Raw genomic sequence first — 22,816 nt, 5'->3', positions numbered from 1 at the left:
ACATACATCAATTGACGGTAATGAATAGACCTTATTTGCATCCCGATTCAATCACTTTTCACCATATATAATTCTATTTTTAACATGAGCCTGTGTTACCTTTAAAATTATATGTATAATCCGACAATGTATACTGGTGATATTTTTATTCTTTTTAGTGGCTGCATAGTGGGCCACTGAATGGATACACGGTAATGTAAGATTAACAATCATAACTAATCTTAGATCATTACTATCATCCATTACGCAGAACATCCGTGGTCTCCCTTGATTGTCCCCATATGTCATTTCAGCCAGCTTTTGCAACCATTTCTGCTAAAGATCTATTTGTGCTTTTCCTCCCCACTGCATTCCTAGTCCTAGTCAAGGGGTAAGATCATGGGTGATCGGTAAATCTTTTCAATAATCAATCTAACATCTGATAAAATTCTCCAAAAATCCACATTACAAAACAAAACAGCCTGTAGAGCATAAGCCCCCTTTTTGAACATTTTATTTTGAAATAATTTCAGACGTACACAAAGGTTGTAGAAATAGACCACAATGCTCCTATTTGCTCTTGTATCAGATTTCCCATTTGGGAGCGTTTCTGTCCCATAAATTGCACGCATCATTATTCCTTAGCAGTCCACTGTATATTTCCAATATACAAAGGGACTCTACCAGGTAACCACAATATAATCATCAAAACCGGGATGTTAATATTTATTAATATATCATCCTCAAATGCCATTCAAATTTTTCCATTTTAAAATTATATAGAACTACTTACATTTTCCCAAAAAACAAAAGTCACAAAAACGCCTCAACCTGTGTGCAGCCCGCCAAATCCAAGTCCCTTGTTTGGATCATCTGGTAGGTCTTTAGCCTCCATTTTTCTGTGCTACATACACAGGGCTAGAGTTGACAGTGCCCCCTCTTTTTTTTTTTTTAATCCCAACTTGCTTTTCTCTCATAAAAATAGGATCTCTTTTGGAGCTCATTCTATGTCAATAAATCATGATCTTATCCTTTTAAAAATTAATTTTTCATCATTTTAAATTAAGTTAGAATTTAACTATTTTTTCCTGCCACTTAAAAAAAAAGCCCACCACGTGGGCATTCCACAATAGGCATGGCTATACCTCAATGCAGCTATTTCTGTGATTGCTCCTCGTGTTTTCCTTCCATCAACAACACTCCAATGACCCTTCCTGGTCCACAGGTCTGTGTAGTCCTCCTATTACCAAGCACAGTGACTGAAGACATGGAGTAGCATTTGAGATGCTAAACATATTCTGCCTCCAGCAAAGCCTTTACTGGTCAGTTCTCCCAGTGAGGCAAGAGACGGCCTTTTTGCCCACAGAGTAATCAATATTAGATATTATTTCTCCCTTTATAAAGCCAATTTTGATGGGCCGGAAATGGTAACTTGACATGCTTTTATATTTTCTCCATTGCTGGTGAAATTAATAACTTCACTTTTGATGAATTTGAAAGATTGATATTAACATAGTTTTTTAGCACAGTGTCAGCTATAGTAAGTGCTTAATAAATGAGATCTATTTGCATCTATCTTATTTTTGTCTGTCCTTTGTTGAAAGTTGGCATTCAATGTGTGGTCCTAATCTAAGAGAGCTCTTGGTTTTAAGTTATTTCATTATTCACACAATAAAAAAAAAAATCATGGAGCACCCACTATGTGCCAAGCAGGCATTGTTTTAGGAGTTGGGGAAACAGCAGTAAATGGTTCTCATGGAGCTCACATCCTAGGACAGACAATAAACAAGCAAGTCATTATTATTGTTGATGTCTGCATAGATAGGTCTGGGAAAATGCCATCCAACGCGTTTATTAATATAGCAGTTGAAAGAGTCTGTAGGAAGAGGGGTTAGAGATTGATGAAAGGAGGGCAGAAAGTCAACAACTGTTGAAACAGTGATGGGGAGATGGGCGTTCATCATTCTGTTTTCTGTACTTTGGTACATTTTGAAAATTTCTAATTAAAAAATGCTAGTGGCATAGTAGTGGCTCATTGTCTTGGAAGGTTTTCTTCTTTTGACTAGACTGCAGTTTCCAATTGTCTCCAGGATGATTTTATTTTTTCCCCTCTCACTAGGGGTTGGGGGACTATTATCCACAAAATGCCCTGGAGAAAAGAACCTGTCTGTGGAAGCGGCCGTTCTCAGTAAAACCGAAGAGTCCATGCACAGTGTGGTATGGGCCAGGTGTGAAATGATGATATTGGGCAATCACTGTTCACTTTCTTAGATGTGGCAGCAGCACGGTGATTTTTACGAGCACATCCACCTCTTTTCTCCGTTGAGATGCAAATTGAAGTACTGAGTCTATTGTTTACTTTAAAATACTTACCCCATATATCCAATAAAGCTGACAAGAGTTAATCTAGATGAGAATATTCATGTTATTTTTCTCCACTTTGTTGAACAGTATCTTTTTTTATAAAAGGCTTACAATTTTACCTTTTTTTTTAGTACTGCTATAAATATTTCATTACTGTAATGGGACGAAGGCTCCCTCCCTTCTGCCCCAGGGGAGAGGCCCGCCTGCACTCGCTACCTTCAGCCTCCTCAGACTCCTCCGCGACTTCCAGTGGCTCCACTTTCAAAGGCTCCAGCTTGCCCGCCATTTTCCAACGCGAGGCTTGCACGGGTGCGCCTTGTAACATGATTGGTTAAAAAAAAAAACAAAAAAAAAAAACACCACGCGAGGGCGAAAGGCCCTGCAACGCGCATGCGTGCAGTGCGCGTTTACCCATCAGTAGACCAGGGTGAGGAGCCATGGTCCAGGCAAACAGAGCGCGCCAAGCCCCTGAGCAACAGTTAGCGCGCATGCGTACACCACGAGTGAAAAGGAGGGCAGAATTAGGGTCTTAGTCGGTTGGAGAGTGTTGTGCACACACATACAAAACTGTAGGGAGGTCTCTCCCTCTCCAGGTTGCCTGTGTTGTGCAAGTTGTGCAAGGCTGGGACAAACGTGCATGTGCTCTGTAGTGGTGCACAAGAGTTTGAGTTCCTTTCTGTTCACACACTGAACAGCCTATGCGAGGTTAGTTATCTCCATTTCACGGATGAGTAGAATGAGCCTTAGAAGCCAAGTGCACATCCTGTGTAGAAATTCTGGATTTAAGCCACTGGGGGAAGTCAGGGACTTTGTCCTGGTTTACATAGACAGGGAGACCCTGAAGGGTACATTTTCGTTCATATTAGCAGCAGCCAGCGTTGATGGTCATTTTGGACAGGGTACAGATGAAGTGCATGAAGGGCAAAGGAATGTCCCTGTGGGGACGGGTTTCCAGCCTTTCATGTAAAGTTTTTCTTTAAAATATCCTCAGGCTGGTTCCAAGCACAGGCTGGCCCTGTACTCCCAGTTCCAGAATCCCTGTGGGCCACCCAAAGAGACCTTGGGCAGCTCTGGACACTCAGGGCTGAGATCCCCTCGCAGAGGCAGACTCCATGCAGTACAGAAGGGGTGGTGCCCAGGATAGGAGGAGGCAGCCCCTGACAGATGCCTGAACATCATCAAAGTGGAGAAGGTGAGGCAGAGAGAGGGGAAGAGGTTTTCCTAAGGATTTCCCCAGAGGTGGAGGTGCATGAGGGGGCTGGGGAAGCAGCCTGCTCACTGTGTGCAGTCGTGCTGCCACCCATCTCTCATTTGTGGGCAGACCCTCAGATCTTGCCCCTTTGTCCAGGGAGACAGGGACCAGCCACAGACACCACCACTAACGCCCCTGCCGCCCCACCCATGCCCCATTTCCAGGGTGGAGACAGAAGGTAAAAGCCAAAGGTGGTCCTTGCCAGCACTTCCCAATCTGGGATCTCCACCTCTCAAGGGCCAGTGAACAAGCCATTATGGGAAGCCTGGTCCGCAGAGGCAGCTGGGGCTGCTGGGGGTGTGGAGTACTTGGGTGGGTAACGAATAAAGAGCCGATCCTCTTCCTTCTTCACCCAGCGCAGGAGTTTGGTCACTACCAAGATGGCACCTGCCTTGGTCACCAGGGGGCTGAGGCAGGTATAGAGCTCAAATTTGGAAGTCACCTGTGGGTTTGAGAGGAGACAGAGTCAGCTGGGCCGGAGCTGGCCATGCCCAATTGTGTCCCCTCACCCTAGCCCCATGCCTATCTCCTGTCTGGACAATGCACTGGTACCAGCTCCACCTGGTGCCGCCTGGCCACTGTGCTAAAGCAAGTAAGTTGACATTATTGTGTCATGGGTGGGCCTGGGGTTTGCAGATGGGCCAAAGGATCAGCTAGATCTGGTGGCTTCAATTGGGTGACGCTGGCTGTATGTGTGTGTGTGTATTCTCTCTGGACCTTAGTTTGTTCATCTATAGACTGGGCATAACAACAAGAGTGCTTAACATTTATTGAGCAATTGTGGCATACAAGGTCCTCTTCTAAGCTCCACATACCTATGTTTTCATCCGCTGTAGCCTGGGCAAAATATGAGGATTATTTCACTTTAATCCTCACACCAATTTGGGAGACTTAACCAGGTCACACCTTTCTGCACCACCTCTCACTGCTCTTCACCTCGCTCCCTCTGTTCCAGCTATTCTAGCTTCTCCTTGCTGCTCCTCAAATACAACCAGGCTCAATCCCACTTCACAGCGTTTGCTCAGTCCTTTCCCTCTGCCAGGTGTACACTTCCTCCAGATACCCACATGGTCCACTGCCTCCCCTCCTACTTAGATGCCATCTCTTCAGTGAGGCATCCCCTGCCCACCCAATTTAAACTCCTGGGTCTACCATATCTTGATTGTGAAACACCATTCTCCACTAAAAGGTACAAGGGCTCCTTGGACAGATGGCTGATTTCAGGACTAGTACAGAGAAAGTACAAGATGAGCTTGGAATGTCTTGTGCCAGAAAGTAAGGAGTGTTCGAGCAGTGATGAGGATGTGTCAAAAAGACACAGGGACCAGCCTGACGAAATCACAGCTCCCACAGGCTAAATCAGAGGCAATCTGAGCATAAAAGTAAATGACAGAAAAGGCTTTTACCCCACTGAATAAAAGAAAAATCCATGAGACCATACTGATATAAAATTTAAAACTCTACAAACAAATAGGAAGAGAAGTTCTTCCATTTAGAAGAAATGCAACCAATAAATGTGGTAGGAACGATGGAGTTGGAAAAATCACCGTCTGGTAAACACCAGAGTAATAATGGCTGAAGGCAAAAATCATTAATGCTTATTAAAATTAGTGAATGAAAGACAGAACACTGATGTAATCACCACAAGACATTCACTAGTTACGAAGGGGAAAATTACTAACTCTGTGGTGGAGAAAATGGGCAGACACCATCTTAACTAAGTGATCACAGATAACAGCGTCAACAGTGGGGCAAACTGACATCGTGGGCCTCCTGATATGATACAGAGAAGGGCATATCACTTCTGTGATATTCTTGCCAAAAATGCATGACCTCAATTTAGTCATGATAAAATACTAGAAAAACCCAAGTTGAGGAACATTCTACAAACTAACTGGCTGGTACTCTTTAAAAGTGCCAAGGTCACAAAAGACAAAAAAGACCAACTGTTCCAGAATAAATGAGACTAAGGAGACACAATAAATAAATCCAACATGTGATCCTGGACCAGTAAAAGGACATTGGTGGGACAATTGGTGAAATCTGAATGAAGTCTGTAGATTAGATGTTACTGTACTGATATTAATTTCCCGATTTTGGTAAGTTCCTGTGGTTATGTTAACATATAGAGAAACTAGGTGAAGAACCTATTTATAGTAATCCTTTGCACTATTTTGCAACTTCTTTGTAGGTCTAACATTGCTTGAAAAGTAAAGTTAAAAAAATTTTAAATAAAATCCTCAGCCTAGAACGATGCCTGATACACAGAGGCGTGCAATGAATGATTTAATAAATGTGTGCTAAATGGCAGAGCCTGGGAGAAGGTGCTGTTTCCAACGGGGTCATCTTGACCAAACTCCCTGAATAGCTGACCTTTAATAGACTGATGGGAAGTGATGACAGGAGCCCGGAAGAGACCCTAGGGAAGGATACCCCAGGTGGAAGGCACAGCATGGGACCAAGCCTGTAGTGTTCAAGGAGTGCCAGGGACTTAAGAGTCCAAACTGAACTGGTGCCTGCAGACACATGGGCGGGGCTTATGGGAATTCGGCAGGCACAGTGATGGTTGTTAATGGAGCCTGTGGAAAGTTGAAGACACTGTATTATTTGCTAATGGGGGAAGAACAAACAGAAAGATGGGGCTAATGGAGAGGTGTAGACACTGTGATCAATCCTCATGGGTTTCAAAGACACATGTGTAATGGCAGGGACAAGCATTGGAAGCAAAGGCGTGGTGTGCTTGATGGAGGCTGTTACAGCCAGAGGGGATACAGTGGAGGGAGAAGAGGCTTGAAGTGGGGAATTAACTCCTGCAGAGCCCTCCCCAACTCACCCAGGCCAGCAGCGTCTCCTTCTCAGCCACGTGATAAATGAGTCGCAGGGGCCGGGAGGTGCTATGGAGGCGCGCGTGTAGGCGGTGGTATAGGTCTGACAGGCGCTGCCGCTCCTCCTCTCTGCTGTACGGGGCCTCTAGCTCAGGGCTGCAGTGATGGAGGGAGGTAGGGGACAAGGTCAGTCTAGGGCTTTCTCGGCAGGCCCATCTCCCCTCAGTCAAGGGAGTTCAATTAAGTCAGGGAGCTGAGCCTCCCCCATTAGACTGGAGGAGTCTCGGTGGTTTGAGGCCCAGCTTCCCCATCAAACTAGGGAATTCCTAGAATACTGGGGCCCTCTTCTCCATTAGAATAAAGGATTCCTTGATATTGGTGGTCAAGCCTCCCACATCAGACAGACACCCATTCCATTCCATCTTTCTAGAGCACAGTTGGCTCTCTCTCCAAGGTGAGGTCTATGCAGTGCTAAACTTTCCACTTAGATAAGCCTTCCTGCCTGGCCGGTTGCTCATAGGGTAACTATTGCCCACCTGGTAAACTGGGGCAGCTGGCGGTGATGGTCAGGGATGTCCAGCGGCTTATAGAGGAAGTGCCGGAGTCCAGGTGCCCCCACTGCCTGCACACTGTAGGCAGGGGCACTGGCTGATGAGGCATTAGAGAAGCTGGCAGCCTCCCGGAGGGCACGCATGGCACCAAGGGTGTGCATGCCGTCTTCAACCAAGCGCCGGCAGGTGGCCATGTCATGGAACGCCTCAGGGTCGGTGCCAAGCAGCAGCAGGCACACAGGCATGGCATCCAGGCGGGCCACGTAGGCATAGAAGAAACCATCGGGGTTGAAGCGGGGCAGGCACACAGGTGCCCACGCTTCTCCTGCTGCGAAGGCCGGTGCACCCACCCAGTCGAGCAGCAACTGCAGGTCAGCTGGGTCCAGCCTGCACTCGGCCAGCACAGTGCGCTCCTGGGCTGCTGTCACCAGTCGACCGCCAACCGCCAGCACTGACAGTGCCAGACCAGGTGCTGTGCATCGTCGTAGGAGTGCACCCAGTGCTTCCCGCAGCGGGCGAGCGAGGGGCACACAGCGCACAGCGCCCAGCAGCAGGGCACCTGGGTCCCGCTCCATACTGTCCAAAAGCCGGTCCAGTGTGCGCTCCGAGCCGGCCAGCAGGCGGCGGAGGTCGTAGTTCTGCTTGCGTGCGAAGATGCGGGCCACGCTTGCGCGCGTCAACGTGCTCACGATCTGTGCGTGCACAGCGAGCAGCTCCCCGCGCAGCTGGGATGCTGACTGAGGAGTCCTTGACACAGCCACCAGCAGCAGTGGGCCCTGCTGTAGGAACACCAGCTTGTGGTCCTCTGGGAGAGGGAAGGGTTGGGGCAGGGGGTAGAAATGGGTCAGTAGTGACCAGAGGGTGTCAGGTGGGGCTCTTCCACCCTTCCCCCCAACACACAAACCTCTAGCCCGAGCTCACAGGGTCACTCGATGGACAGTTGGACTAGGGTAAGGACAAGCTGGGGGAGTTTGGACATTTGTAGAGATGTGATGGGATGGTCATGGAGTCAGGTTAGACACACAGCATGAAGCGGGGGAAGATGGAGCAAGGACTGACAGAGAGCCAGAAAGGCACTCAAGTCACACTTTGAGAACAACAAGTAAGTATCCAGTCGTTCACTTAAATCCGTGAGTTAATCATTCAGAACCCAGCAGGCCAGACAGATGGAACCACCCAACACCCAGACACCTAGCCAGCCATCCACACATACTGACTCACCCATGGCTGGCTGGGTAGTCCCCCAGGCTACAGACAGACAGACAGACCTACAGCTAGCCAGACATATTCCCAATCACCATACCATCCTGCCTCGTGCTCCTTTGCTCACCAGCATAGATGGCGCGGATGGCATCTCCTGCACTCTGCACGAAGGACACCAAGGCTGTCATCACACCCATGGTAGTCGACAGTGCCTCCACACTACCGTACCTCGAGTAGATGGGCTTGCCTGCCTCGCTCAGCACAAACACGTGCTTCCGCTTGCTGCGCCAGTCCTCGTCACTGGGGTCCCCGCCCTGGCCCCCAGAGCCACTCTCGGGGCCACCCATGGGACTATTCTCAGAGGCTGCAGGACTCCAGAGCCCACAGGTGCATGATGGGGCCTCCAACTGTGGCAGTGGTGACAGCAGGTCAGGTGGCTGTTCCTTGGTCTCAGGTCCTGAAAGGGAACCCCTGGTGGGTCATCTGCCTGTGGACTTCCACTAACTCCATGTGCCCAGGGACCCACAAAATTCCTACCAGATCTCCAATGACCCCTGATACCGAAATAGACCTCCAGCGTATCTCCTCTGCCCCTCAGTGATGTCCACATGATTCCCCTAAAATCCCAATAATCTAATCTCTCATTCTCATTATTGAACCCCCTATGTCCCTAGAGGCCAATTATTCTTTCAATAACTGCTATTCCCAACTCTTCAAAGCACCCCATTGCCTCTGAATGACCACTATTAATATATTCATCTTCAATGAGCCCACATTAATACCTCTGACCTCTTATTTATTCTCCTGATATCTACTCACCCCTCAATGACCATCATTACCTCTACCAATATTTGGGTCTTTGATGGCTCCCCCTATCCTAATCCCTTATTTATTCTCATTGATGTCCACTGATCCCTAATAACCCCATTGACTCTCCTGGTCACCCATTTATATTCTTGGTGATGACCATTAATTCTCCCAGTGACTGCCATGAATATCCACTAACACCCTGATCTTCAGGACTCCCCCAATTCCCTCTTTACTCCCACTATTGTTCACTAATATTCCAATGACTCCACATTAACATCACTAATACCTGGGTTTTCCAACACTTAATGATTGCTCTGACCCACAATCTATTCTACTCCATGTCCACTCCATCCCCACCATGACCACCATTAACCTTCACTAATATCCAAGACCTCCAGCGACCTCAACTTTATTGTATTCTCCCTTCTCCCTAGTGACCACTATTAATCTCCACTAACACCCAGGACTTCAGTGACCTCCACTGACTCCCCTGACCCCTCTTGTTCTCAATGATAGCCATCTCCTCCTTACAATAACCACCACTTTATATACCAACACACAGGACTTTAATAATGACCAACATTGTTCTTCCCCATAACCATCAATAACAGTCACCAATGAAACCCATGACTTCATTGCCCCCTACTGATTCCCCTGACACCTCTCCCATTTATTCCAGTTGATGTCCACTGATCTCCTAAAGACAACCATTATTATCCATTGGCAACTATGTGTCAACAGTTTTCCCATAGAATCTCAATGACCTCATATTCCCTCATTCTCTCATTCACATTCACTGACTTCCCACGTCCTCAATTAACTGGTCCCCAATTACCTCCTCCCAATACCTGCCATTACTTGCCAATAATTCCTAAGTTCTCAAAGATTCCCCCATCCCCCCACCACTATTTATGCTCAGTGATGTCTACTAATCCTTCCCAATGACCCCATTAACATCCACTAATTTCAAAGTGGTCAATGAGCACTGATTCCCCAATGATTCCCATTGATTCTCCACCAAATACCTTCACACATCCACCCAGGTCTTCAAAAACCCTCCTACTGGTCCTTTGACTTCTCTAATAATCTCACTGACATCCACTGCCTCCCAACCAAGGATCACCATAATATCCACTAACATCTGGTTTCTTAAAGACTCTCTCCAACAACTCACCATTAACTCCTCAATGATGTAAACACTGAGTGCCCATTGGCCCCCAATGATCCCCTTTCCCACCTCAATGATTTAAATAACACCCTAAATAATCCCCCTTTGCTCCCATTAACTTTCTTTTGGCCATTGATTTACCTAAACATCCTAAATCCCTAACGCCCCTCTCTGACCCCAACTGACCCCTTTTTGATTCCTCAAAGATCTAAACTCACAAGTCCCCAGTGAACATTCATTGACACCCACTGATTTACTCTTCATTCCTCAATGATTTGAACTAAACCATGAGTTCACAATGACCTCCTACTGACGCTGCTATGGCTAAAGCTACTTCCTGAGTCCCCAAAGACTCCTCATTGGTCCCCTACTGACATCCTCCAACAATGACACTCTCTAGGGATTCCCTTCAAGACCCTAGTGAGGGGGCAGGCATACCTGTTTCCTCCAGGCCCCCATCTTCGGGATCCGGCGAGCCCTCGTGAACATCTCCACCGTTTCCAGCCTCCTCACTGGGGAACTGCGTGTCCTCCACGTCCTCCGCGTCCCCAGGGGCTGGGGCAGCAGCGTCTCCACCGGCCTCCATCTGCACATCCCTGTAGGGGAAAGGAACTGAGATTGACGGGCAGCGAAAGAAACTTTTTTAAAGCCTTTACTGAGCCTGGCCCCCTTGGGCACACTCCTAGGGCTCGTTTCCCCTCGGGTTTCAACAGGACGAGACATTCAAACACATGACCAAATACTTGCAACCTTCAACACGTTTGGAAAAGGGAGGCTCTGCTGAGCCTCAGCAAATAAATATACATAAACACCTGTTTTAACCCCGTATCTCAACTGGCCGGGTAGCATTACTTCCCGCAGCTGCAGTAGCATGACACTTCCGGGTGCAGCTGCTGTCTTGCCACACTTCCGGGTGCGACGCCGCTCTGAAGACACTTCCGGTTGCAGAGCTTGATTCCCTCCCCGCAGCGCCCGACCCCTCCCTCCCGCCGCCCACCGGTTTTCCCTCACCGTTCAGATGGCGCGCGCCACTCCCGGATCTACGTAGGTCTGGTTGGGAACCCAGTGAGACCCCTCTGCACTCCTTCCCGCAGCACTGGCTCCCTCGGCTAACGGAGGCCTGGCGGGCCCACTTCTCGTACTGAAGACTGTCGGCGTGAGGGGGGCGCGGCTCAGGTTCAGCCAATCCGGAGTACGGAGGGCGGCACTGCCTCCCTTAGGCCCAATCAGGAGACGCCGACTCCTTACGTCATGATAGGTACCCGTGCCCGACCAATAGACGTGCTCCCCAGAACTGAGGCGTCTTCACCCTCCCTTATCCACCAGCAGGGTTGAGGGAGAAGTGGAATAGAGTCTGGGCAGAGAGGGAATGCTTGACGGACAGTCGCCGCTTCCAATCGGAGTGCCGTGCGCAGCCTGGCCTGCCTATGGGACCTGGCTGCTAAATCGAGAGGCGGGCTTCTCCAAAGAGGGAGTATTCAGCCAGGCAAAAGGCTCTGCGGCCTGTGGAAAAAGGGGACCGCGAGGTGTGAACATGCTCATGGAGCCGGGGAATGAGTTTTCGAAGGCAGTGTGCAGACTGACCAGGGCTTGCCCCGATGGGCAAAAGGCCAAGCTGACCTCACTTCCGAAGAGAGATCTCTGTGGGCGGAGCTATGCAGATTAGGAGCCCAGGCGAAAACCAGGGGCAAGTGGGCATGGCTTCGAGAATCTTCTGAGTCCTCGTTGGTTGAGGAAAATGCCCCTCTGGCCTCTGCGCACCTCCATTGGCTGATCTTCTCATCCCGGGTGGCGTCAGGCGGTCTTAGCCACAATTTTGGAGAGAGGGCGAGCGCGGGTTTGCGCACGCCTACTCTAAACTCTCCTTCTCCTTTGCTCTAAATGTCTCTGCCTGCGACTCCCTGTCTAACTCTGAGTCTCTTTCTCTCTCTGTCTCTGGGTGTCTCTCTGCGTCTGCATTTCTGTCTCTCTTCCTGTGTCTGTGTCTGTGTCTCTATATGCCCTCCTCCTTGTCCGTTCAGCTCCGTCTCTGTGTCTTTCTCTAGATCTTTGTGTCTGTCAATTGTTCTTTAGTTCTCTGTCCTCCAGTATCTCGCTTTCTCCCTCTTCCTCTTCGTCGCTCTCACATTGCTCTTTCTTGGTTTCTGGCTTCCCACCCTCTCCCACTGCCTAGCCACGTGGCGCCCGCCCGGAGCCCGCGGGGCAAAGCCCCTGAGGACCGAAGGAGTGGATCCCCCCCAGTGCCATTGCCCCGCAGGATTTTCATTTACATTGGAGAATTTTAGGAGGAATAGACTCTGATTACTCTCTCCTCGGGAGATTGAGGAGTAAACTCTTCCATCCCTTGACAACAGGGGTTCCCTGAATTGTGACTCCCCTCCCCTCAGCGTGCTCTGCTAAATTCCATGGTCCTTGTCACGTCAGCAAGAATATCCTTTTTCATGAATCAACATCACCAGGTAAACAAACCAACTCTTCCCACATTCATGTTCCCACCAAAATACAAGATATTAAAAAACAGCTCTGGCCAAAAGAATGGAGTGAGTCTCCGGAGTCCAGTGAATCCTGGTGAAATAGGAAGACACTGGATTTACATAAATATAAGTACTTTTCAATCCTCATTACAGAGGATCAAAGCAACTGAAGGGCGTTTGAGTTCATGTGTATGACTGCTAAGGAGAATACTTGTGCTTACTTCCCAAAGCGGGCATCCCCTTTGGGGTGAGTTGATCCATCTCCGGATCCTTGCCATCTCACTGTCTGCATGAACACTTCCGTACTGGGCCCCACTCACAAGCCCAGGAAAGAGTCCCTTTCCATGCACATTTTCTTTCTTGAGGTCACTAGAACATTATATTCCTAGCACTGAACAACTATATGTAGTTCTATATTTCCCCCAGGATGTCTTGAGCCTCTGGAACTGACAATTCATAAACCACTAGGAACTTGTCTATGCCTATCCTGATACATTGTGATGACCCTCACATTGCGGGATTTTTTTCCTTCTAGATTTCCTGAATGCTAGAAATTGAACTTGCATATATTCAGTGGGAATTGGGGTGGGAAGAGGAACACAACTATGAGCAGAAGCAAGATAACTTGCAGTGTATTTGTGTCATTGTGTAGTTGTGACTGCCTCCCTCAGATGTCCCTGCAGTTCAGGAACATTTGCTGCCTGCATGTCCCTCTTACCTGTCCTGTCTTGCTGTTCCTTGTTCCTTCTCCCTTTTCTGTGCCCCCTCACCTTGTTCCACGTCTTTCTTCTCTGATTTGGAACGCTGCTCCCTGCTCCTACTTTTTGTTCCCTGCCGCATCATGCTGTTCTCTGCTCTATTTCTTCAGTCCTTGCTCCCTCACTCTGTGCTTTGCCCCTTCTGTCTTTACCTTGTCACTCTTCTGGTCTGTGATCCCCTACTCTTATTATCTTTTCCAAATTGGGTTGGGAACAGGAATTGGGAGAAGAGGAATGATGATCTTAGCTTCATTTATCGCATTCTTCAAATAGACTTCCACAGTGGGAGGATTAGATGCTTTCTGAGACACATAGTTGTGAATGGAACATCCCCAGCCTTGCATTCATCAAATGCAATAATTGAATAAAGTCAGCACCTGCCTACCTTATTGGAACTAATCAATATAAATGGAACCACAAATGCAGAGCCTTCTGCGCTCCATCTATGTCACTCAACAGGGGTCTAGCCCCATTCCCAAACCTACCATCCTCCCCAAGCCAAACTGCTCTCTTCAAATTTCTAACATCCTCAAATCTACCAATTAAACCAAACCCTTAAACACAAAGTCATCAACCTCCATAAAATATGCAATGTCTCCAATTCTAAAACATCCCCAAACACCATGCCTCCCCAAATATGATAACCTCTCCCAAACCACATCCTCACCATGCCTAACAATGTTCCCCAAACTCTTCAAACCCAAGAAAATGTCCAAAACACTTAATCATCCCAAATACCTCAATATCCATGAACCTATCTACATCTCTAAAGTTGCCAACTTCTACAAATCTGCAACCTTCCAAAAAATACAAACCTCTAAAACAAACACACAGAAACCTCAATCTCCCCAAACTCACCATTGTCCCATGACCATCAAGCTCCTCAAGCCCAACAATATCCCATGTCCATCAACTGCCCCAAATCCACCAATATCCCTTGGCCATTCATCCTCTCCAAACCTGCAGACTTCCTGAAGACACCACACTGCTCGAATTTACCCCCTTGCTCAAACACATCAAACTCTCCAAACCTCTATCCTCCCCCAAGGCATTAATATTTCCAAACTTTCCAAGCTCCTCAAATCCCAGCTTCTCCATGATGCTCGAATCCCCATGTCTATTTAACTCCCCAAAGCCACCAATCTCATTAACTTGGAGTTTATCAAACCCTGATTCAATCCACCAGATTCCTCAGCCCACAAAATGGCTAATGTCTTTAAAATTCTCCAAATACTCTCTCGTCCCCTAATCCCACGTCCTCCACAAAGCCAAAATCTTCAAGTCTATCAACATCTCCAAACCCACAGTCACTCTCAATCTCCTGTCTTCCTCAAATAAACATATCCAAACTTCCCCAAAATATGAACTCTCCAACTTCTCAAAACCACTGACCTCTCCAAGCAAGCGACCCTCCCTAGCAGACAAAACTGCCCACACACTAGTCCCCACAATTCTACCAGATTACAGAGGTCACCAGCCTTTCCAAACCATCCCACCGCCCCAGGACTGTCAAGTAGTGTCAGTTTTTTGAGGTGCTCTCCATGGACTGTCTTTTTCTCTGGGTGCTCATAAGAGGGGCTGTGAACGTAAAAAAACTTCACACAGATGTACACCCATCACACGTACAAATTTCTTTATATAGTTTATATATCAATAAACTTTAAAAAGTTCCTGGACTTAAAAAAGCTATCCAGAAACACCATTGGTACCTTCATTCAATTCTTCTTGTATACGCTTGACCTCTTCTTCATCCAGCAAGACAGCCATGTGTCTGTTCCTTCTTACCTGGAGGCACATTGTATCTCCTCACTGGGAGCAATAAAACTCTGGGATAAGACCACAGTGGGGCATGGCATGACCATTCCTTAATGTTCTTTCAAATGTAAAGATCTCTGTGGGTTTGGGTCCAGTCTTTTGTGCAGGGCCCAGTCCTAGGTTGAACCCTTTATCTCCACAGAGAGTACACACAAGCCTGGACAGTTGGGCCTGACAAGTGACAGCCGTCCAAGGGGTAAGGCCAGGCCAAGTGTCAGTGTCAGGATTGTGGTGATTTTTTTCCCAACATGCCTGTGGCATTCCTCTATCTGTCTGACCAGGGAGTGGGGTGGGGAGATTGATCTCCTGTGTAGTGATAAGGGATGTGGAAGCTGCTAGTATGTGGAAGATGGGTCAGAAGAAAGAAGAGGAGGCCTCCATCACATAGACAGTTTTAAAGCTAAATCTAAACTCCTCTCCCATAAGAGAGCCTGACCTGACCTAGGACCAACCTACTGTCTGGCATCCTGAGGTTAGGGTAGAGTGGGTGCATAGACACGATTTCTGCCCTGTGTGTAATCTCATGACTAGTCCTGGATAGGCACTGGGTTGGGGAGAGCCTGGGGCAGACCATCCGTGGGATGTATGCCTAGCTCTGAGAGGAGGGCCTGGTCAGGACCATAAGCTTTGCCCTGCGTGTGATCTCCAATGAGCACCAGCCAGTTCTCTCTTTCCTTTTTTTTTTTTTTTTGCCTTAGGCTTAAATAAGGTAAAACCTCATTTATAAAGCTTTGCTATTTATTGCTGCAATTTGATTCTAATAAATATTAATGCTAGTAATTTTTGGTGTTCAGAATAATGGCTTCCTAAAAATGCCTGCATCCCAATCCCCTGGACCTCCGAATATACGACCTAACTTGGTGAATGGGACTTTGTAGATGTGCTTAGGTTAAGGGACTTGAGTTGAGGAGATTTGCCCTGGAATATCCGGTGGCTCCATGTTATGACATGAGTCCTTAAAAGTGGAGAACATTTCCCGCAAATCAAAACTACACTAAGATATCACCTTACACCTGTTAGATTGGCAAAAACATCCAAATCCAAGAGCGACAAATGTTGGAGAGGTTGTGGAGAAAAAGGAACCCTCATACACTGTTGGTGGGAATGCAAACTGGTACAGCCACTATGGAAAACAGTATGGAGATTTCTCAAAAAGTTAAAAATAGAAATACCCTATGACTCAGCCATCCCATTACTGGGTATCTATCCTAAGAACCTGAAATCAGAAATCCCAAGAGTCCCTTGCACCCCTATGTTCATCGCAGCATTATTTACAATAGCCAAGACGTGGAACCAACCTGCATGCCCAGAAACTGATGATTGGATAAAGAAGATATGGTTTATATACACAATGGAATACTACTCAGCCATAAAAAAAAGACAAAATTGGCCCATTCACAGCAACGTGGATGGACCTCGAGGATATTATGTTAAGCGAAATAAGCCAGTCAGAGAAAGACGAACTCTATATGACTCCACTCATAGGTGGAAGTTAGTATATGGACAAGGAGATCTGATTGGTGGTTACCAGGGAAAAGGGGGGGGTGGGGGGAGGGCACAAAGGGGGAAGTGGTGTACCCACAACATGACTAACAAAAATGTACAACTGAAATCTCACAAGGTTGTAATCTATCATAACATTAATAAAAAAATATAAAAAAATAAAAAGTGGAGAACATTTCCCAAATTGAATCGTAAATAGTTAGGAAAATGAAGTAAGAGCCAGAGGGATTCTACGTTGTTGCTTTCGAATATGCACAGAGGAGGCCAAGAGCCAAGGAATGTTGGCAGCCTCTGAAATTTCCTAAAGCCAGGCACAGATACTTCTTCAGAGCCTCCAGAAGGGAAGGTAGCATTGTTGATACCTCAATTTTAGCCCAGTGAGACTTTTGCTGCGGTTCTGACATACGGAAATATAAGATAATAAATTTGCATTATTTCTGTGGCTAAGGTTGTGGTATTATGTTATATACATAATAAGAGAAAACTAATGAAGAAATGAATGAAAACGATAATAATGGCAACAGGCATTGAGGGATTACCATGTACCAGACACACCTTTGTGTCTTATGTGTGCTTTACATTATTTAACACTGTTTTCCCACCATCTTGGTAGACAAAATTGTTCTCATATTACATTAAAGAATCTGAAGGACAGAGAGTGTAAATGTCCTTTCCCGAGGAAAGGCAGCCAGGAAGGAGTATATCTTAGATTTGATTCTAGGATAGTTTGAGACCTGGCTCCATTCTTCTCAACACTTTTCCTCTCAGGGTGATTAAACAGAAACTTGTTACAAGTCTCTAGTATCTATATTTTGTCCATGTTATATTTCATATACTGCTGGTGTCAATATATCAATCAATATTGATGTCAGAAGATCGGGTGAAAAGATGCAGCTTCAGGAGTTTGACAAGAGGAAGACAATGCCATCGATGCTTTCCCAGACTCATCTGCCCACAGCACAATGGCCTTGACTCTGCTGTGATTGAGAGAGCGAGGAGGGTCTCGGACATCCAACAAGTCCTGGTGAAATATCATGACTCTTTTCCCTCACCCCATCAAAGTTCTTCAGTTTCTTTTCTTTCACACACTTTCTCCTCAGATGATTAAAAGGCCTGAAGGACAGTATGATATCCTCAAATTAGCTAAGTCAGTGATTCTGTGTTCTAAAGCCAACAAGTTTAGCTTTCCAACAAAGATTTCCTCTCATAGAGCATGTTGACCCCTGCCATGTTTCCTGTTGTGTGAACTCTCAGAATGGACCCCTGCAGCTTAGGCCCCATGCATGCCCGAAGTCACACAGGAGGCCCCACTCCAAAAATTCCACCCACTGAGTTACTCTCTGGTGGTTCTATTTACATAAAACTAGCAGTTCTTGGCTCCTTCTGTACCTGCTTCAGGGGTTCTGAGCCTCTGGGACTGACCACCTATGACCTCCCAGCAGTGTGTGCTTGCCGGTGGACATCTGGACAAAGTGTACTGACTCTTTTGCTATTGAATCTGTTTCTGCCTGATGATTTGGATAGTAATAAATTACACTTGAGCAAGTGTGATATGATTTCTTGGGGAAAGGTCAACAAAGACCAGAAACAAGATTTTATTTTGAAAGAAACTATAGAGAAGAATGTAACTCCAGTTTAAGCAGCCTCTCAGCAGTTCCTGCAGCGAGGCCCTGTGGTCCATTTTCACTTCTTATCGTCTATTTCTTCTCCATTTCTTGCTCCCTTAACCTGAGCAATGCTCCTTCTCTTTGCTCTTGGCACATGCCCTGTGCTTTCATACCTGTCACATTTCTTTATTACAAATGGAGTAGGACTTAAGGAAGAAGGGATGGGGGGTCAGCTTGCTGAGGTTTTTCCACTTCCCAGATTGTTATATGACATAAGTCAGTATCATAATACAATGGTGCTGTTGGCCCTCTATCCTCCCTGATGGCTTGCTGTGCTCACATACTTGTACAAGACCAGTATTTGCATCTCCTGGTGTCACGCTTCAGCATATCCTCCAGTCCTCCCATGTCATGCCATCTTGTGCATGTCCAAAGATCTCAAGCCCACAAGCTCCCAAAGAACACTTACTCATGCAGCCCGTGAGCCTCCCCAGGCATTTCAAATATTATCTTTATAGGTGTTATTCGTGACTTTCTCTTCAGCTGAGGGCTGCAATGAATGAGAGGTGCATTTGTCAAAATGTGTAGATGTGCACGTAATTCTTTATCTAGATTATGCATCAATAAACTTAAGAAAATTCAAATATTAATAAACTACAAAGAATGTCAAAACCTCATCATGTTGACAGATTCTATTTTTACCTTCATTCAGTTCCTCTTCCCATCGCATTATTTTTATTTCTATAATTGCAATTAATGTTGCTTTAAAAATTTAGATGTTCTTGTAAAGTAGGGTTAGACGATTCATACTTTGAAGGTTTTTTAAATGTCAGAATTTTATTTGTAAAGCAGTGTTAAATACTGCTGCGTTTTTATTCCTAATAAATAGTACTGAAAGTAATATGTAGAAATAATAACAATAACTCCTAAAGATCTTCATTTCCTTTTCCCCAAAACCTGTGAATGTGTTATCTCACCTGGCGGAAAGGACTTTGCGCATGTGATTAAGTCTGAAGATCGTCAGAAGGAAAATTTTTTCTGGGTTATCCAGGTTGGTCCAATCCTAAAATACAAGTCCTAAGACCAGAGAACCTTTCCTGGCTGTACTCAGAATTAATTTTAACAATGGAAGGAGGACATCAGAGTGATGATATGTTATTTGCTTTGAAGATGGAAGAAGGTGTCCAAGAGCCAAGGAATGACAGTGTCCTATAGAATCTTCAAAAATAAGGAAATAGATTCTCCCTTAGGACCTCCAGTGGGAAAGCGGTGATGTTGGCACCTTGATTTTAGCCTAGTTAGACCCATTTGGGACTTCTGAGTTACATAACTGTAATGTAAATAGATTTGTGTCACTTTAAGCTGCTATGATTGTGATGCCCTCTTACAGCAGTAAGAGGAGTGAATACGTAACGATTTTGGAGACTTATGAAAACAAAACATGAGCGATATGTATTGAGTCATTAGTGTGTGCCACGTACTTCTCCAAGTGCTTAAATTTTAATACTGTATTTTGAGGAACAGAGATGATAAATATCCTGATCTTGGATGCCACAGTGTGGGAGGAACGTATCTCCGACTTGATCCTAGGGTAGTTTGAGGCTGACTTCATTCATTTCAACATTGTTCTTCTCAGGGTGATTAAAGAAGAACTTCTGGGGAATCTTGAACACGTGTTTCCATGTTCTATCAATATTATATTGATACTTTGATGGTGGCAATGTCAGCAGGCTCACATGAAGCAGATCAGGTCATAAGGTCTGAGGCTGGTGGGCATGGACATAGAATGCTTATAGAAGATTCATTAATCTTCAACTTGCATCTGATTTTCCTACAAATCAGGCTAAGAATGTCAATAAAATTAAATGGGAAAAAAGCTTAGAAAAAACATAATTCCTCGTCCTGAGTAAGTGAATCATGGCTGCCTCTGTTCTATAGCTTGATTCCTGCTCCCAACTTGTCCTACCTGCCTCAAGTTTTCTGCCTGAAGGAAGACACAAAATATCTACAGTTGTGGTATATTGATCCATGGTGTGGCTAGGGTTTACTGTAATCACTAAAAGGGTCAAGTTTCCTTCCTTTCCTTTGTGTGTGGCTAACACAGGATTTGACATTTTCCTGTTTATCAAAGGGTCCTACTTGGTTTTCCAGGGCATGGTGTGGGAATTCCCATGCCAAGAATGGTGCCCACCATTCATGGAAGGAAAGAGGAATGATGATCTAAGAGTTCCCTTTGGAAGTAAAAGTGCATGTAGCTAAGAAAAGATGATGATCTGAAAGTCTGATTAAGAAACTCTTAAAGCCCCAGCTACTTCCATCTGTTTCCTCTTCCTCACTTTGCTATATGGCCAGAGCTTGATCTGTAGAAGGATTTAGAGTGAGAGGTGTGGCTCATAGGCCCATGAATGTCCAGGCCACACCCTCCTGAGGATGATTATCCACTCTTGAGCTTTGGCTCTCTGCAGAAGCTTCCAGACTGGCAAAGGTAGGTAGGAACTCAGTGTGAGTTCTACCATTAGTCTCTGGGGAAACACTCCATTTCCCCCAGGGCCACAGAAATTGAGGCTGGTACATGTTTTGACAAAATTCGCCCTATCTTAGACATTAGTGGGTGGAATGGAGTAAGTTTTGCTGTGAGAGAGTTGTAATTTACCTCTCCTTCATGCCTTTTAGGTCTCCACCATGGAATGCACCCTCCTGCTGACCTCTGCTGTGGTGATGTCCCTGTTTGTCACCCCTGCTGTACAGGATTGTAATTGCTTCCAGGATCACCTTCAAACTATTTACTGCAACTCAGACGTTGGTATGCCTGGATGGACCCAAGAAGAGCCACCACCATGGGTCCCATGGGGATTCTCACCCGAGGTTACTGGAGGGCAAAAAATCTCCTCCTCTAAAAGGTGGCTAGACAGGGAAACTCATTGGTTTCCATAAACTCTGTCCCTTGGAGGCTTGGATATCGGTGAATGAGGAGAAACTTGAATGCCTAAACATGAGGAGGGGCAGAGTTTTTCCTGACTATTTTTTTCTTACCCACAGTCTTTGTTGGTAAATACCTGAGAATCCTCGATCTTAGCACATCCAAGCTGCTTTATGATATCACCATTGTCCAGGTAAATCCAGCATCTCCTCCCCAGATTCATCTTCCCACAGACACACAAGACCCTGGACCTTGCTGCGGCGGGAGGAGTGAGGAGGTCTCAGAAGTGCAGTGGGTCCTGGTGATGTAGCAAGCCCACAGTCCACCACCCCCTCAGAGCTCCTCCTTTCCAAATGACTTTCCTGCTTTCTTCTCACAGATGATCAAGGGCCCTGCACCCTTGCAATTTTTTGAATATGCATCAATTTTTGCCTGTAGTCATGTCCATTCGAAGATGTTATATTCTAACGACGAGTATCTCATATGGGGTGAGTTGACCTAACCCAAGCCCCGTGTCCACTTAGCCCCTGCATGGACTCCTTGACGTGAGACACATTCGTGAAGATGATGACACAGTAACTCCTGCCCCAGAGCCTCTCCCCATGGAATTTTCCACAGGATACTCTGTCCTCTGACTTGGCTGAATCTATACCTGCCTGGGGGTGTCACGAGACTCTGAGTCTGAAACCTATGGACCAAAGCATATCCCTGTCTGTGGACGTCTGGACGTATTGTGTTGATCTTTTTGTTATAGTATCTCTTCTTTTCAGGTCCTCTGATTAATAAAAATCAACTAAATGTGACAGAGTGTGATATCATGCCTTGGGAGAACATCAGTGAACACCAGAAACAAGGTCTCTTCACATACTATAAGGCAGGATGTAACTGCACTGTGAGTAGTCCTCTCAGCTGTTCCCACAGCTGAGGATTTGTTGGTTATTTCTCTTTTCCTACTGTCTGCTTCACGTCTTTGCCTCTTGCTCCCCCAACCTGAAACTTCCTCTTCTCTATTTAGATCAGCTCTCTGTTCTCTGGCACCTCCCACGCTTCTTTCTAATGGGATGGAACTGAGAACCGGGAGGAAAAGTGATGAGCTTTGCTACGATTTCTCCACTCTCCAGATACTGCCCAAGAAAGAAAGAGCTTCAATTGGTGAACCAGTCCGGGCATGCCTTTGGGACAACTCCTACCTCAAACCCATGGAGTACTCACACTTTTACAATACCGGTGCCTGCATCCCTGTGTCTCCTTTGGTTTGCCAATGGAAAAATATAAGTGAGCCCAACTAACATCTCTCTTTATTTCTCCCGTGTCTTGTCATCTCATGCATTTCCAAATATCTGCCCAAAGACCAGGAGACTCATGAAGAACACCATTCTCGTAAAGCTCACAAAACACTCCAAGCGTTTTAGTTATCATCTTTTTAGGATGTTCTTCAAAGGCTGTTTCGTCATCAGAGTGCTGCAATGAGGGGTGTGTAACCTTTGTCCAGATCCATAGACATGGGCATTTATGATGTGCACATATTTTGTTATGTAGTTTCTGCATCAAATATCAATAAACTCCAAAGAAATGGCTGCATCCTTA

The 22,816-nt window shown here is 46.2% G+C and overlaps 3 protein-coding genes across 9 annotated transcripts in view; 1 reads left to right on the top strand and 2 right to left on the bottom strand.

Annotated features, from left to right (window-relative positions):
• The window catches only part of SYCE1L (synaptonemal complex central element protein 1 like), a 120,441-nt gene extending 117,748 nt beyond the window's left edge, over window positions 1-2,693 (bottom strand). For all 6 annotated transcript variants that reach the window (XR_011538550.1, XM_070613923.1, XM_070613924.1 and 3 more), the window contains exon 1: window positions 2,560-2,693. Coding sequence is in view for 5 of the 6 variants with exons in the window: in XM_070613923.1 (XP_070470024.1) it covers window positions 2,560-2,668 (109 nt within the window). In the remaining variant the exon portion in view is untranslated. The remainder of the gene's footprint in view (window positions 1-2,559) is intronic.
• MON1B (MON1 homolog B, secretory trafficking associated) lies at window positions 477-11,361 on the bottom strand. 2 transcript variants are annotated; one of them, XM_070613922.1, is made up of 6 exons: window positions 11,164-11,361; window positions 10,591-10,748; window positions 8,302-8,631; window positions 6,957-7,776; window positions 6,429-6,576; window positions 477-4,037 (listed from the first exon to the last, which is right to left on the bottom strand). In XM_070613922.1, exons 2-6 carry the CDS (start codon window positions 10,736-10,738, stop codon window positions 3,828-3,830), a joined length of 1,656 nt encoding a protein of 551 aa, XP_070470023.1. In that variant the 5' UTR covers window positions 10,739-10,748; window positions 11,164-11,361; the 3' UTR covers window positions 477-3,827. The 2 variants fall into 2 exon arrangements, with proteins under 2 accessions (XP_070470023.1, XP_008524889.2); XM_008526667.2 differs by having other exon boundaries at window positions 10,965-11,172.
• Window positions 11,362-20,803: 9,442 nt separating this feature from the next.
• LOC139082493 (metalloproteinase inhibitor 1-like) lies at window positions 20,804-22,816 on the top strand. Its single transcript, XM_070613918.1, has 6 exons — window positions 20,804-20,811; window positions 20,983-21,112; window positions 21,349-21,422; window positions 21,609-21,717; window positions 22,000-22,121; window positions 22,351-22,816. Exons 2-6 carry the CDS (start codon window positions 20,992-20,994, stop codon window positions 22,516-22,518), a joined length of 594 nt encoding a protein of 197 aa, XP_070470019.1. The 5' UTR covers window positions 20,804-20,811; window positions 20,983-20,991; the 3' UTR covers window positions 22,519-22,816.

This window comes from Equus przewalskii, chromosome 3 (assembly GCF_037783145.1).
Source record: "Equus przewalskii isolate Varuska chromosome 3, EquPr2, whole genome shotgun sequence".
NCBI classification, from domain to species: domain Eukaryota; kingdom Metazoa; phylum Chordata; class Mammalia; order Perissodactyla; family Equidae; genus Equus; species Equus przewalskii.
The sequence above is the reverse complement of the archived record's forward strand: the minus strand, read 5'-3'. Positions and strand labels throughout refer to the sequence as shown.